Genomic DNA, 16,123 nt, shown 5'->3' on the forward strand with positions numbered 1-16,123 from the left:
CATTCAAATAAACGAACGTTTCCTCGAATGCTTTACTTGTTATCATGCTAAAAACAGCCACGGGTATACAGTATGTTCCATTTTCAGTTACAGTTTCAAATAAGTTTGAAATACCGCCAAAAGCATATTGCTTACAATGACGTATGCATTCACCGTTCCCATGTCAACGCGAACGTTTCTTCGAATGCTTTACTTGTTATCATGCTAAAAACAGCCACGGGTATACAGTATGTTCCATTTTCAGTTACGGTTTCAAATAAGTGTGAAATACCGCCAAAAGCATATCGCTAACAATGACGTATGCATTCACCGTTCCCATGTCAACGTATTCACCAGTCACATGGCACAGTTGTGTCGAGTGTTCGCCACCAAACAGAGCAACTTGAACGCGACCGTCCCACCGCATTTGAACGGTTTGTCCCTGCCGCCTTTCCGTACTGACCTCCTGACCTGTTTGTCACATGACCAGTCAGGCTGAAGGCTCGCTCCAGGCCGGCTGATGTCGTCCGGCTGTCAAACGCTTCTCGTCCACTTCAAACGTAAGTAGGAAACAGCACGTTTGCTTCGCGAGGCTGTTCGACGCCGTTCGGGTTTTTCTTCTGCGACGGAGAAAGAGCGAAGATGGCGAGAGCCGCACTTAGCATCGTCAAGCTAACCTTGCTGCAGCCACTGGACCGACTTCGCCGACGTTTCAACGAATTCACAAGGCAGCCGTGTCTCTTTGCCTTTGGGGAACGCGGCTTTGCTTGCGCTCGAGTGAAATCACTACCCGAATTTCGTCGCTGGGTTGTTTCCAGACGGTCTCTATTAGCATGATTTTGGAAAATGGATACGCGCTAAAAGAAGTAATGTGTCCCGAAAGGGCATGAAATAAGCTTTCCGGTGATCCCGGGGTTGCTTCGGTTGGTTGAAAACCTGTCCCCGGATTTCGTCGCTGGGTTGTTTCCAGACGGTCTATTAGCATGATTTTGGAAAATGGATACGCGCTAAAAGAAGTAATGTGTCCCGAAAGGGCATGAAATAAGCTTTCCGGTGATCCCGGGGTTGCTTCGGTTGGTTGAAAACCTGTCAAAGTCAGTCATTTTGGATTTCGTAAAAGGGGCGCAATTGTTTTTCGCTGACACAAAATAAAAGCTGGGACTCAAGACGTGGTTTTCATCCCAATAAGGCAGTTATTGGAAACAACAAATGATCCAACCACCTTTGCCAGAACGAGTCATTTCATAATGAACACGAATAGAGTGGTGTACTCGCTGTTCCCATCGTAGTGTTCGACACTATGTCTCAACTCCACTCAGGTGTATTTCACGAGCACTTGAAAACAATCGGCACTGTATGCAAAGTGCTGTACATGGAGCAAAAATCATTCCTTCAACAACAAACCATAAAACATCAATGACAATAGAAAGCACAAAAGCAGTCCAACTCAAAATCAAGTCTCATGCTGAGTCCCAAGCCAAAGAAGAAAAATGACCTATTTGACGGATGGGCGGCGAAAGCACAAAAGCAGTCCAACTCAAGTCTCATGCTGAGTTCCAAGCCAAAGAAGAAAAATGACCTATTTGACGGATGGGCGGCGATGCCCAACGTCCCTTCCGAAGAGACGGAGCGGCAACGGGAAAGGCTTTACTCGGTGAAAGACGTGAGTCTTGGAAACTCTATGGCGGCCACCGAAAGAATAGATGCTAATACAGAAACTGATAACACAACACGGCCAGTGGGAGCACAAAAAAACCCCAAAAACAATTGTACACACTAATCTTGGCGTTTTGCTTGAACGGCAGGCTGAAGGAGGAACAAACATGGGCCGCTTTCCTCCCGCCGGTCGTGTGACACGAGGATCGGAGAAGGTTCCCTCCCATCATGGCTGCTAGCTTCTATCCGAGCCCTTTTGAGGAGGCGGCGGGCGAGGTCAAGGAGGGCTTCCTTTGCCCGCTTTGCCTCAAGGACCTGCAGTCCTTCTACCAACTCCAAGAGCACTACGAAGACGAGCATTCCGGGGAGGAGCGCCACCACGTTCGAGGACAACTGAAAAGTAGGTCGGGGGTCAAATCAAGCTCTGATGTTCCAGTTTGGACTTTTCGTGTTGTCCTCATGCTCAAGTGCCTTTTCTGGGAAAACAAAAAGTGTGGCAATCGAAGTGTGAATTGCTGAATGTCGGTCAACAGCAAATTTTAGTCAGAGATGGCTTCACGTACTTTTGACGCTGATATCAAAAATGTCTTCCATTTGTTTTGTTTTTTTGTTTTGCTCCAGCACATCAGATTTTTGATATATATATATTTTTTTTTTATTTATTTTTTTTAAAGTTTGACCTATAAAACCCATGCGCAATTTTTTCATGTGTTGTACTTTGTAGTTATCACGTTGCAGGGAAAAAAAATGCACCTAATGCTGAGCCGGGGCCGAATTCATAGATCATTTCTCTGTATAGTACAATATTTAATTTCAATTATTCTCCAAACGTGTTGCAGAGAAAAAAAAAGTGTACTTGAATCTGTGATTAAAAAAAAAGAAAAGAAAAATAGTGAAAATGTGTTGACCGGTGTGATAGAAAGCAGCATCTTCCTTCTCTCAAGTTGTCCTCAGTCGGGTGAGCGCAAAGGAGCGTTTGTGTCCGCGTACGCCGCAATCGGCCGGCGACCTCCTTCTCGCTTCAACCTCATGAGGATGAGCGCCATTCAAAATAGCTGATTCTTCCTCGCAGCGGCGGGAGATTGACCAATGTGTCCGCGCGTGCGTAGGTTTGGTCCAGAAGGCAAAGAAAGCCACAGACAAGCTGTGGAAAAGGGATGGAGACGACCGGGGTGACGCTGGCACTTATGAGTCCTTCTACTACGGCGGGGTGGACCCGTACATGTGGGAGCCTCAGGAGCTGGGTAAGAGGACGACAGCGCACGCGCGCTCGCTGACCACCGTCGACAGGAAATCTGCGCAGACGCTCCCAAACTGTGTCTTGCAGGAGCCACGAGAAGCCACTTGGACTCGTTCAAGAAGCAACGCGCCGCCAGGATCGACCACTACGTCATCGAGGTGAACAAGCTCATCATCAGGCTGGAAAAGGTGCGCTCCGCGCGTGGCGAAACACTTCCCGGCGCCGCCGTCGTCCTCATTGGCGCTGAAAAAGACAAATGTCCTTGCAGCTGACGTCTTTCGACAGGACCAATTCGGACCCGTCCAAAATCCGAGGTCGGTGCCGAGCGACGGGGCGCCTCGCGCGTCGGAACGCTCGCGCGGCTTCATTTCAAACGCGCTACTTTACAGCCATCGAGAAGTCGGTCGTGTCCTGGGTGAACGACTCGGACGTCCCCTTCTGTCCGGACTGCGGGAGCAAGTTCAACATCCGCAACCGGCGGCACCACTGTCGTCTCTGCGGCTCCATCATGTGCCGGAAGTGCATGGACTTTGTCGCCTTGCCTCTCGCTCGTACGTATGGACGCCGAGGTCACGCCGACGCGACCCGCGCTCTCCGCTCGCTGCGACATGATCCCCGTGAGAAGATGGCAAATAAATCAAGACTCTTAATGTACTATGAGAAGTTTTTTTTAGAGGTATGTAGAAATGTGTATCGTTTGATGCATATTGTCAGGAGACGTCCCCTGTAAAAAGCATGACATTCGCAGCGGATTTATTCAGAAATAAAACTGAAGAGAAAAAAAAAATAAACTACTCAAAAAAAAGAATACAATCCACCCGACCCAATTCCCTGAAATTGAAGAAAAAGGCACCCCTCATCCAAAAATACTCTCAAAGTCCCAGTGAGAATGAAAAGTGCCCAGCAATCTCCATCCATCTCAATTGCCCCCCCCCCACCCCCAAAAAAAAAAAAAAAGCCGTTTCATCTTCCCACAAGCTTCTCAAGTCTGGCCTCTGCGTCTGTGCAAAACCACTTGAGGCCTTTTTTGGGCTCTTGACGTCCTCCAGTTGACCTTTGCCAAGAGTCGGCCTTCGACGTTGTCAGTGGCCGTGGAAAGTTTCCAACGGTGGCAATTCACCCGATTGGGCGAGCCTCCGCTCATCAGACGATGCGCGGCGGATGTCTAGCGTGCCGTCGGTTCTCCTTTTTTCTTTGTGAACCGACAGAAAAGCTGATCAGCGGGACACGCGAGGCCCTGAGTGTGCCCGGGGGCCGCGGCCAATGCCGCTCGCCCGGCGCCGCGGGCTCCCGCAGAGGCAGCCTGAGCAGCCTGAGCAGCGTCACGTCCGTGCTGGACGACAAAGACGACGACAAGATCCGCTGCTGTTGTCACTGTACGGAAACGCTGTTGAAGAGGGAGCGCAAGATGGACGAGAAAGACTTTGTGCCCGACATAGTCAAGCTTTACCAGGTGAGTGAAACGGTCGCCGCGTGTCCGCCGGCTCCCGGGGCCGAGCTTTCAAGGACCAAAAGGCTTCGGCTCAGCTTGTCCGTTTCTTTGCGGGCATCCAAATGAGTCGCGAGACGGGGTCGCAAAAGTGGCTTTCGGATGGCCGCCTCGTCAACGCCGTCGGCGCTTTTGCGAAGGAGCTGCTCTCCGTCCGCGGCCGCTGGGGGAAGCGCCGCGCGTCCGCGGACATACGGATTGAAACGTGACCCCAAAATAAGTTGACTTGACCTTCGGGTGGCCCTCGCAAAGGGTCCCCGGCTCCTCCCCCCGTCACGCAACTCTGTTGTCTTCCCGTTAGCGGCTGAGGATGTGCATGGAGAAGGTGGACGAGAAGGCCCCGGAATACATCCGAATGGCCGAGTCGCTTAAGTAAGTCCCGTCGGCGTTTTCGCCATCAAATGTCGCGAGCCTGCCACGTGACCGACGAGCCCCCGCCTTCTTTCCTCAGCGCCGGCGAGACCACGTACAATCTGGAGACAGCGGGGGGACTTCGACTGGAGGTGCAGAAATACTACGAATTAATCGACGCTCTGAGGTAAGTTTGCCGTCCTCCCTTTGAAAAGGGACGGCCTTCTCCGGTACGGACGCCATCCCCGTTTTTTTTTTTTCACAGCAAGAAGATTCTGACGTTGGGAATGAAAGACGAGCCGCAGCCGCGTCCGAAGGTGCTGCAGCTGCAGAGGATGGTGCGCTATTCGGCCACGCTCTTTGTCCAGGTGAATGCCGGCCCCCAAATTTTCAATGGGGGATAAAATGGGGAAGCCGATGAGAAGATTCAGTTTTCTTTTTAGGACCAAAGACGTACGCTAGTTTTGTCAAAGGCATCGTCTGCTAAGAATAAAGTTGCATTTTTTTTTTTTAAATGAGCGGATTGCCAATCAAATTGCGGCTCAAAACAAGATGCACAAATCCGGAGGTGTTCGTCCATCAAATTCAAGCCCGTGCCTCGTTTTGGTCGTAGGAGAAGCTGCTTGGGCTCATGTCCTTACCGACCAAGCAGAAATATGAAGAGCTGAAAGAAAAGAGAAAACAGGAACAAGAGAGGAGACTCCAACAAGAGAGACTGGTCAGATGCCGCAACCACGCGGCTTTTTTTTTTTTTAAATAAATGAGTACTTGTCGTCGTTGAGTTTGCCATTTCCTGCTTCGCAGGCCGCCCAGGAGGTCCTGAAGGGAAGGCAGGAGTCGGAGAAGAACCGCCCTCCCGCCGACAGCAACGGAGAGATCCCGCAGGCCCCCCGCCTGACCAAAGTCGGCGGCTGGTTGCCCTCCTCCGAGCCGGGCCACGCGCGCGGCGCGTCGGACGACCCCCTCCTGCAGCAGATCGACAACATCCGCTCCTTCCTGCGGCAGGCGCGCGAGGCCCGCAGGGCGGACGAGGTGGCCGTGCTGGAGGAGAACCTGCGGCAGCTGCAGGACGAATACGAGCGGCAGCAGACCGGCCTGGCCGTCGCGCTCTCGCGCAAGCTGGCCGACGAGGAGGACGCGCGGCGGGAAGAGCTGCGCCGCCTGGAGGCCCGGGAGAGGGAGGAGAGCCGGGCCCCGTTCGACCTCGTCCTTGCCGGAGGCGCCGCTCGAGATTTCGAGCCGAAAGATGAAAGCTCCGTTGCGGAGCGGAACGACGAGTCCCCGCCGAGGCGCGGGAGCTCAGGCGGCCGGGTGACGCCGCCGAGCCGAGACGGATGCGAAGACCCTTTCCGCCAAGAGGGCTCCACGCCCATCGAGGAGGATCCGTCCAATCCCTTTTGCGAGGACATCAGGAGGGAGCACGGGAAAGTGACCAACGGAAAGAAAGAATACAACCCTTTTGACGAGGACGAAAACGAGGAGGACGCACGGGCCGACCGCGTTCCCGGCAACCCCTTTGAGGAGGACGACAGCGACAACGACAACACGGAGGGCACCGACCCCTTTGCGGCCGATTGCAATGCCGGCTCCTCCACCAATCCTTTCGACCGCGACGACGCTGACAACGTGGACTCGATCGAGGAAGAGCTGCTGCTGCAGCAGATCGACAACATCCGGGCCTACATTTTTGACGCCAAGCTCAGCGGTCGGCACGACGAAGTGGAGCTGCTGGCGGAGAACCTGCGAGAGCTCCAGCGCGCCCTACAGGAGCAGAAGAGAAACAAGCAGTGAAGCGGGCGGCCAGTCCGGTGAGCGAGCCGCCACGCGCCGGACCCTTCGCGTCCGGCCTCACCACCAACACACGTCAGCACGCTCGTGGAACGACTCGAAAGCCCGCTTTGGAATCGCCGCCGCTCGTGACCGCTCCCCTCCAGACTCCAGCCGGCGCTCGTAAGCCCGACGCAGCCGTCGTCATTTGTGAAAAGACGTGACCGGGAAGCCGCCGCGGTTCCACCGGTGGTGCGCTCGAGTTGTCTTGCTCGTGAGGGAAAAAAGAGGCGGACAGAAACGCTCTGACGGCTTCGCCACATGATCAACCACTTGCCACGCCTCGAGGCGCGTCCCTCCTCGAGGCGCTTTTCTTCTTAGATGACGCCTCGATATTCCACTTATTTGCACATTTGAAGCCGCGCCGTTAGAAAGAGGAAAAGAATGTTTACCCGAAACAACACGCGTCTGCCCTGCCAGGTGGCAGAAGCAAGATGACGCATCGCTCCGCATTTTAATTGGATAATTGGGCTCAATATCACGAGCGGGAAACGCGTGCCGGGATGACAAGAAATATCATCAAATAGGGTTCCTCTACCCGCTCTACCAACTGAGCCGCTGGTGTCCCAAAGTTATTTGATCCGCTCAAGTTTTATTTTCATGATCTTTTTAAATCTTGTCTATTTACAAAAAAAGAATAAACAGGGCACAGCTTGCTGCCGGAATCGCGTTGCAAAGTGAAAGTCCGTCACATACTCGTAAAATGTGAAATCAACCCCAAAAAGTCCATCGTGCCGGCAAACTCGCCTCATTAGCTTTCGGGATCCACGTTGGTTGCTTGCGGTTATTTTCAAAATGTAAAAAAAAAAAAAAAAAAATCAAAAGCGAAGCACTGACTCGATGCAGCAAATTTGAAGTTCAATGGAAACCCCTCCCCCCCCCCAAGACACCTTACACTGGTCTTGACTCATGGACCGACGGGTGTCTTTCTATGTCCCAGTGTCGGCTGCGTGCGATGTTCACCGGTGGCGTCGTTTCAGCTCAGCATCGGCGCGCGAGGACACCTGCACTTTGGCCGCTTTTCACGTCTGCCACGCGCGCGCACGGCAAACGAATGCCGGCAAGTATTAGTACTCAGTGTCGCTCAATGTTTGATAGCCACGTGAATAACTGACAAGCCTCTTCACTTGCGTAGGGTTTTGGTGTTTGATTGACTGCAGAATGGCAACAGTTTGGACTGTTTATTAACATGCGAGCACAAGTAAACAAGTTATCAAGTCTGATTTCATTTTGCTGGGTGAACGTTGAGTCCGCTCGCTTGTACGGGCCGTGTGGGAAAAGTTCCGGGTTTGAAATAGATCTTTGGTGACACTTTGGATTCACGCTCTGTTGGAAGTCCGGTTTCAACGGCGCGGCAAGAAGAGGGCCAGACGCGTCGCCTATCCTCGCATCTTTCCAGGTTCTTCAACGCCAACGACAAGCGTCGCCGGACGAAGCTCCTCGTGAATTTGCGACGGGCAAAAAAAAAAATAAAAAGTCTGCTTTTCTTGTCCGCCGCTCACTCCTGTTCCGCTTTCATTCGGGCGCGATACTTGCCCGTCATCTCTTTGGGCAGCGGCGTGGTGCCGGGACAGGGCAACTGACCGTCCACCTCACAGATGCACTCTCGCAGGCAGTACTTTTTTGGGCCGAAGTTGGCGGGGTTGGACGCCTGCATCTTCGCTTGCGCTTCTCCCTCCAACACCGTCCTGGGGGGCCAAACAAGCCAAGGTCACAAATGACAAAAGAGCACGCGCATGACAACTCGTGCGATCGAAAGTGCAGAGATGTCAATGCAACGGGTTAATCGACACGCACCAAAGACAAATACGTTTTGATCTCGACGAAGCAAAAGGCTTGAGTTGTGCACTCTGCTCTCAAGGGACGTAATTGCAATCCAAATCGAAATTCAAACAGGCCTCCGGTTTCTACGGCACCTCCTCCGTTTCTGCTCCCTCGGCGGTCCGTGTTCTCCGTTTTCCATTTTGCTCCAAGGTGCTCAGATGAGGGCCAAACAGCTGACAGACTCAGGCGAAACTTTGAAAGCGGCGGCAAAGAGTGGCCACCCTAAGCGCCCGAGAAGTCATTGTTTGTGAAACCATCCATAGTCAGGGTTTCATGATATAAATTGCAATTACATCCTTTGAGAGCACAGCCTTCGTCTTTACCTTCACAATTATTCAGTCTTCTCACCCCGATTCTAAATTGGAGAAATCAACCAACCCGGCGGCCGTGCGCGTCCGGAGTTGTGTGATGTCAAGGCGTTTTTGCTTCAATGCTACTTACTGGGATTTGCCCAAAATAGTCCTGATGTGTTTCGCGATGTCGGTGTGGTCCTTGCCTTCCACATCCACCAGCACCTGTTCGCCATCATCTAGACCAAAGGCACCAATCAGCTCGACTCTCGTTGAAAATAAAGTTTTTTTTTTCAGGCACTGTACCGTGAAAGATCATCACTTCACTCCAATGTTTCATTTTCCACATGTATTGACCGCAAATGATGTATTTTTGGGAGACACGTGCAGTCCAAGTCAGAACAATGATTTTTCTCTTCCACTAGATAGCAAATAATATGTGCATCGATATTTTTTTGACACTTTGGCTTGGTGGAGAGCTGCAAGATTTTTGCAAAGGCCAATGGGTATGTTACTTGGCTAAATATGTCGGGAAAGAATAAAATACAGCACTAAATTGCAGACATGAGACACAAGACTACTAACCCAGGTAAAATCTCAAGAAGGGCGACGGGGTCATGTTTTTGAACATCATTATTTGGACCCACGGGTTTTTGTACTGAATCTGGGGAATATTGAAGAACACAAATTTCCTGTGGAGCAACAACAACATAAAAAGTGTGGATATCCACATGTCAGTGAAACCGTGCTTTCTTTCCTCTTCGCTAGTCGCGTTCTCGCTGACCTTGCTCCGTCGCTGAGCTCTCCGTGCGTGTTGTAATTGACCGTCATGATCTTCACTCGGCTTTTGAAGATGATGTCGCCTTTCTGGAGATACTGCAACGTCCTCCTGATCGGGAAACTTCCTTTCATAGGCATTTCAAGACCTTCGTCGGTAAGATATGGCCATTCGAAGCTGTTCCGTCGACGTTGTGGCGCACGAGTATAATCGACGCGTTTTGATGACGTTTCTTGTGCGGTCGCCAAGACTCAAGAGGAGACGCGCAGAGAGACCGCCATCTTGGACAGGGAGTCTCGAAATCAAACTCACTGAAAAGATTTTCTCTCCATCTAGATTTTCATGCACTTTGTGTTGAAACCGTTAGACGTGGCTGGAACACACAAAAAACAATGTGCGTTGTTTCTTCACTCAAAATTTGTTTTTTTTTAAGGAAATTAAAAATTTGGAGAAACTGAGGTACTCCGGTACAGAGGAGAGGAGTGTATCCATCACCGCCGCTCCCACTCCTAAAAATGTACATTTGCGCTATCTAGTGTTCAAATAATCTAAAAGGCAAAACCTGAGCAACTCGAATTACCCATCAGCCACATGTTCCAATACTTCTTCTCACTTGAAAAAGGCCTGCCTTCACACAAAAGGTGCTCTGTTCTGAGTTGTTTAAACGCATCGAGGTTTATAACTGGAAATCTAAATTTATGCCTCATATTGACATTTTCATCTGAAAACCAAAGGTCGTTCAGTATACAACAAAAACAGACGAGGCGAAACTTGGAGAAGCTACCAAAGAACCAGCGCTTCGTATGACAGTACGTGGGCGTATGCTGAACTGCAAAAGCTTGTAGGCATCGTTTAAGTCTTTAAGCCTCATGTGACAAGAGAGCAGGTGCACTTTTTGCGATGTTTCGCTGCTCAAATGGAAATTAAGAGATTTGAACGTTGGTCGGGGGAAAACATACTACTGTATTACAAAGCTTTGCGAACCTCTGTTCATTCGTCACAATTCGCCGACAGAAGATCCCGAGGGACGAAAAAGACAGACTCAAATGAGAAATTTCTTGGAACACATTTATTCACATCAACGTTTACTTTGTATCTTGAAATCCAGAGGAAACACACAGAAGCTAAGTACGGTATGCAAGCCACCACAGAGCGAAACTAACGAGGGACACGACAGAAATATAGTATACATGTACCTGTATATCTTTTTTTCTCGCCACTGTCACTTTTTAAGAGAGAAACGTTTCCACGTTTCACTATCGTTGTAGCGTGTCACATCGGCGATTGATTTTCTGACTCGGATCACTTCATGTGAACAAAACAACACATTTATTCAGCCTGTTTGTATTTTGATGGGAGTGTTGGGCTGAGCAAATAACCACAAATGCCCTACGTGTATCGTCCTGATGTCCCGGCGTTGAACACACGCCCCCCCACCTCCCCGCACACATGCAGCATGTCAATTAAAATAAGAATAATAATAATCAATCTTGACTGTCGTGACCCAGCAGAGGGCGGTCCGTGAAATAGAGAGAGAATCAAACCACATAGATTAAAATAATAATAAATCCGGCGGTTGAAATGGTCCAAAATCACAGTTTTGTCCGCTCCTTCGCAATAGTTCTCGAAAGGAAAAGTTAGTCGCCAAAGAGAGTCCCTTACCCATGATGCACCGCGCGACCAAGGGAGACCTGCAAGTGGTCCGGAAGGCCATCAACGCAGCGGTACTCCGTCCTTTATTTATTTCGCCGTACTTGACACAAACAAGTCTTGAACTCAACATGGGAGCAGTCATAGCGGACATTTGGTGTTGCAGAAGTCCCCCGCCTTGAAGAGCGTCAGGACGTTGACCAGCGGAAACATGACGACAGAGCCCACCAGCGAGCCGGCTTGTGCTGCTGCGCCACACCAAACGAGGGCGCTGTGACTTCGGTCGCGCAGGATGACTCCTACCATCACTTTGACGTAAGACAGAGTTCCAGTGAAGAGGAGCCACGAGACGACCTGGCGGAGGTCAAATAGACAGCATTCGACTTGGGACAGTTCTCCCCTACCCAAATAATGACAATAATCATAATAATAATCATCATAAAATAATCAGCTCTCGGTATGGACAATTTTCCATCAACGGCCTCCTGTAAAAAGCAGTCATCGCTCAAGCTGTGAGCACAATTGCTCAACCGTTTGGTTCAGAAGCTGGACTTTGGCATTTCCGGGATAAAGCTGCCCGCAGATGTTAGGTCTCGCTGCGTTTACGCAACGTGCGTGCGTGTCACTCACAATGACGACTTCTCCCGCCACGGAGCCCTGAAGTAGAGGACAGGGACTCATGGCAGCCATGGCCATGTTATAGCTGCCAAAGGCCGTCCCCAACAGCGCCAGCGCACCCAGAAACAGAAGAGACCTGAAAGCACAATACGGTCAGGACCGCGCCGAGTTGTTCTCATTGGGCGAGTTGTCCAAAGCACCGCAGATAGCGTCGCGCTGGATTCCAGCGATCACAATGTGACTCGAGTGGAGCCTTTCAGCTTTCGTTTGACCACTTTCACAAAAGTGAGGTCATGACAGCAGTTTCTTGCACAGTACCGACTCGGTTCGCAATCAGATCTTGATCGTTTTTTCTCACGTTTGTTGTGATGGTATTTCAAAAGGGATCAAAGCCACTCGACCCCTCGAGGGTGACGTACGAGGGTGGCGTACGTGGCTCTTTTATTTGAATGCAGTCAAGCCACGGAGAGTTGCAGTTTGACACTTTTTTAAAATCGCACCCGTTATTCACAGAAAAACATGCCTGTCGTCACCGTTTTGTTGATCTGCACAGGGCAAAAAAAAAAAGATTTGGGCGGCATCTTGGTGTTCGGTTGAATTCACTGATCGTGTTTTGTTGGCCTGCCCCTTTTGTCCAAGTGAATCAACCAATGGGAGTCAGGACCGGAGCCAACCTCCCGGGACGTGGCTGCACGAGGCAAAGGAAGTCCGTTTTTGCTAACGCTACCGAGGAGCCGACTGAATAATTTCACCGCAAAGTACGATGCGGCGAGCGTGTCCATGCGAGACGCACGCCGTGCCGATCATACTTCGTCTTTGTTGTCAAAGGTTGCGGGGAACGCACGCATCTGAACGGAGACTGCGGAGCCCTCTCTACCTTGCCGCTCGGAACATTTTTCCACCACGAGCTATCGCACAACCCTTCACTTGAATCCGTACTTGTCCTTTTACCGGTCTTTTTTTTTTTGTTTTTGACACAAGTGCCTCTCCTTCTTCTTACGCGAAGAGGTCCGAGTGCTCCAACGGTACCTGTTTTGGAAGAACATGGCAACGGTGCAAGCGAGCGGATTGGCCACTGAAGCCAGAGCAGCCGAGAGGTGATAGGCCAGGTTGCCGTAGGGCATGCAGGAGTACGTCTGCACGGAGGGGAGCACGCCGTTGGTGGCGCCGTTGACCCACACCACCAGGAAGTAGATGAAGGTCAGCCGGTATCGGGAGTCATTGGGCTCCGCGGGCGGACGCCTCGCGCGGCCGCCCTCCTCGTCCCGCCGTTTCAAATCGCGTCCGTCAATCTCCGCCGCGGGGTTGTCCAGGCCGGGGCCGACCGAGGCCCCCGAGCCCCCCGCCGGGTTCTCAGCGGGGGGCAAACGAAGCCTGCTGAGTGCGACGAAAGCGGCCAGACTCACGCACATCATGGCCGTCAGGAAGAAGAAGAACACCTCCGTGGAGAAGTTGGGGGGGAGATATTCGGTCTGGAGGAAGCCATCGTGTCCACTTGTGTGGTTTCCTCCCGTCCCCTGCGTCGCATTGACGCACTTGGCCATGCCCACGCCTTGGGCCAGAGCGACCACCCCGGGAACGAAGCCGCTCAGCCCCTCGCCGATGTAGTAGGTGGTGACGTACGTGGCCGGGAGCGCCATCATGAAAGGCAGGAAGGTGACGGAGGAGGTGCAGTCCACCAGCGAGAGGAAGAAGGTGATGACGAAGAAGGCGGTGCTGCGCGGCGCGCCGGCCACCACGCTGGTGCGGTCCCAGAAGAACGTGAGCAGAACGCAGGACAGGACGCCGACGGAGAGGAGGGCGAGGATGACGGCGCGCTCGTTCAGGCGCCCCGGCCTGGCTTTGTGCATGAGCGTGATGAGCAAAGGCCCCAGGTTGGCCATCTGGATGAGGACGGTCAGGTAGGAGGGCAGCTCCCAGCCTTCGGGGAGGGCGTTGACGATCAGCGGCAGCTCCACCCACAGGCCGTTGACGGCCACCCAGGAGCCCAGGCCGAAGGCGCAGGCCAGCAGGTGGACCCGCAGCGCCATCCTGGCCTGACGAGAACCGCCTGGCCGCCCGTCACGCCCGGAGGGCGGAAACCAAACGCACGATATTCCGCCTCGGTGAGGCCGTTTGACGTCAATTTCAGCGGACGGCGGTCATGACGCAGAAGCCCGATAGAAAGTCCGGACCGTCGACAGAAAAAAAAAAATCCAAGACAATCGAGACGTCCGCTCGGCCCGCCGAGGGTTCAAGAACGTCGGCTCGTACGCCCGTCGCGCCGATGCCACGATGATGGAGCCGCTCGCAGAAACGCACGCTGACTAAAGCAGGTAAGCTGCGCTCATGTCCCCAAAATATTCACACGTTGCCTCTGCCGTCCCTGCAGGCCTCGGAGACGGCGTGGTGTCATCCCGCAAAGACGTGAGAGAGTGAGTAAGTGGTTTACTTGGGATCACGTGGTTCCCGGGTGGGTCAGAGTCCAGTCCAGCTGTGAGCGCTGCATAACAGAGGTCGCCTCTCTCATAATTAGGTCAAGTCAGACATTTTGGGTGCGTCCTTATTCGTCTCGAGGCCTGATAAACGACGTCATCTTTTTGAGAAGATACTTTTCAAATGGTTGTTGACTTTTCCTCTCAGGTGGACAACGTGCGTTTGAACCTTGAAAAAGCCCGTTCAGTGAATTCGGAGATGAGAAGATCTTTGTTGGCTTCAGCGCGAGAGTTTACAACGGTGTGGCCACTTTAGAGCACCGTGTTGTCCACCATGAGTGTGCGCACATCATGCTGAGAAAAATGCAAGCGTGGCGGCGGAGGTAAAAAGTCCCACTTGACACTCGGCAGCATGTGGACTGAGGACACAAGATATAATCCGGCTACCGGCGACTTGAAGCGGATACGTTTGCGTGGCTCAAACATATTTACATGGAAGCATAAGGAAGATTCGAGACTTTGTGGATGGAATCTTTTTCGGCTGGACATGCGTTTTCGAGCCTATTGGCGGGCAAAGCGTGTTGCTGCCCATTTCAATGTGTTCCCTTGATGGCGGGGGAGGGCTGCCGTGAATGCCAGCCCCCTCAGGGGCCTGTTAAGTGGCTAACCATGAGCTAGTCTGCGTGTCGAGTGCCTTTGGGCGTCCGTTGTGGACTACAAATGTGCTTGTTGTGAAGCCATTCTTTTGTTGTTTGTTCAATATAACGAAAGCGGCCGTGTCTCTCTCTGACCGGCCGTGGATGGGAGGCTTCAAGCGTGCGTCAGTTGTTTTTAACGCCCGATGTGGAAGCCTGCAGTTTCACCCATGAGCAAGACAGCTTAACTCGTGATTTTTTTTTTTTTGATGACCTTTCAGGAAGTAGTCAGTCACTTCTTCTTTATCTTCTCGGCCGTCGTCATTGTCATTGCGCTCTGAAAGGCGTGTCTCCACTTGGACTCTTATTGAGGATGACATGAGTCACTGTGACAGAGCAATCGATTTCCTTGTATCGGTGACATGTAACCATTGTAAATAGCACAGCCACCTTATGTATGCATAAAATGCATACATGCAAATTATATTTATACTGTGTACAGTTTTCTGAAACATTTATTTTGTGCATGCAAACACTTTGTTTTTTTTTTCTTCTCTACCCCCCCCCACCCACCCCCCAATTTTGCTGCTGTAGACTGCAAATTTCTCCAATGTGGGACAAATAAAGGTTATCTTATCTTATGTAATCGGGAGCTCTGATAAGAGCTTCACCCATTTTAGAGGTCAGCTCGCTAATAATACACAAGATAAAATGTGTAGTACGTATTGTAAGCTTATGTTAAATTCTTACTTATTTTCATTTTATATTTGAGCATTATATTCTTTTGCGTTACAGTTACCTAGGTTATATTCCGTTTAATAATTGCTTCAACAAGTTTATGTTGACATTGTCTGATTGGCTGAAGGAAACCAGGAAGTGTTTGTGTTTCCGGAAAGAGGTGTGTTCTCTTTGTTTCGTTCGGAGGTGCTGAGGTTGGAAAATAAAAAAGCTGCCTTCGAAGGATTCCATCTCTCCTTTTGCCCATTCTTAAAGTAGAGCTATCCACTACAAAACTACGAACCCCTCAATTTACACGTATCAATCGGTGATAATCTCACCTCCGACGATATATGTGCAGCGCTGCATAGAAATGCCTAAAAAACATGCCACAGTCACAGATCAATCTTGTTACCGAAATTATTTTCAAACACTTTATTATTTTTTTTTTTTTTAGGGGAAGTGGGTGAATCACTGTAATGCACTGCTTAGTGTCAACATGCTATTCGCATAAATACCATCTGGCTAGATTTCATGTCCAGTACTATTTGCTAACTCGACGCTTAAAAACGTTTAGTTCTGTCACCCAAATGAGTAAAATGCGACCCACATAAAATATGTGGGTCACATTTTGGTATACTTAATCTGGCGAAAG

General features: G+C 51.0%; 3 protein-coding genes across 3 annotated transcripts; 1 reads left to right on the plus strand and 2 right to left on the minus strand.

Annotated features, from left to right (window-relative positions):
- The first annotated feature begins 339 nt into the window (after positions 1-339).
- Positions 340-7,360, plus strand: rbsn (rabenosyn, RAB effector). The gene is made up of 13 exons (XM_019888445.1): positions 340-539; positions 1,785-2,035; positions 2,745-2,879; positions 2,963-3,063; positions 3,144-3,189; positions 3,265-3,426; positions 4,084-4,328; positions 4,666-4,736; positions 4,816-4,902; positions 4,981-5,083; positions 5,329-5,433; positions 5,520-6,506; positions 6,537-7,360. The coding sequence occupies exons 2-12, from the start codon at positions 1,864-1,866 to the stop codon at positions 6,504-6,506; spliced, it is 2,214 nt and encodes a 737-aa protein (XP_019744004.1). The 5' UTR covers positions 340-539; positions 1,785-1,863; the 3' UTR covers positions 6,537-7,360.
- A 348-nt stretch (positions 7,361-7,708) lies between these two features.
- Positions 7,709-9,667, minus strand: mrps25 (mitochondrial ribosomal protein S25). Its single transcript, XM_019888452.1, has 4 exons — positions 9,441-9,667; positions 9,242-9,348; positions 8,808-8,895; positions 7,709-8,230 (listed from the first exon to the last, which is right to left on the minus strand). Exons 1-4 carry the CDS (start codon positions 9,572-9,574, stop codon positions 8,041-8,043), a joined length of 519 nt encoding a protein of 172 aa, XP_019744011.1. The 5' UTR covers positions 9,575-9,667; the 3' UTR covers positions 7,709-8,040.
- Positions 9,668-10,495: 828 nt separating this feature from the next.
- On the minus strand, positions 10,496-14,683 carry slc52a3-1 (solute carrier family 52 member 3-1). The gene is made up of 3 exons (XM_019888446.1): positions 12,732-14,683; positions 11,715-11,838; positions 10,496-11,438 (listed from the first exon to the last, which is right to left on the minus strand). The coding sequence occupies exons 1-3, from the start codon at positions 13,730-13,732 to the stop codon at positions 11,226-11,228; spliced, it is 1,338 nt and encodes a 445-aa protein (XP_019744005.1). The 5' UTR covers positions 13,733-14,683; the 3' UTR covers positions 10,496-11,225.
- Positions 14,684-16,123: the final 1,440 nt, after the last annotated feature.

This window comes from Hippocampus comes, unplaced genomic scaffold, assembly GCF_001891065.2.
Source record: "Hippocampus comes isolate QL1 unplaced genomic scaffold, H_comes_QL1_v1.1 scaffold152, whole genome shotgun sequence".
Taxonomy (NCBI): Eukaryota; Metazoa; Chordata; class Actinopteri; order Syngnathiformes; family Syngnathidae; genus Hippocampus; species Hippocampus comes.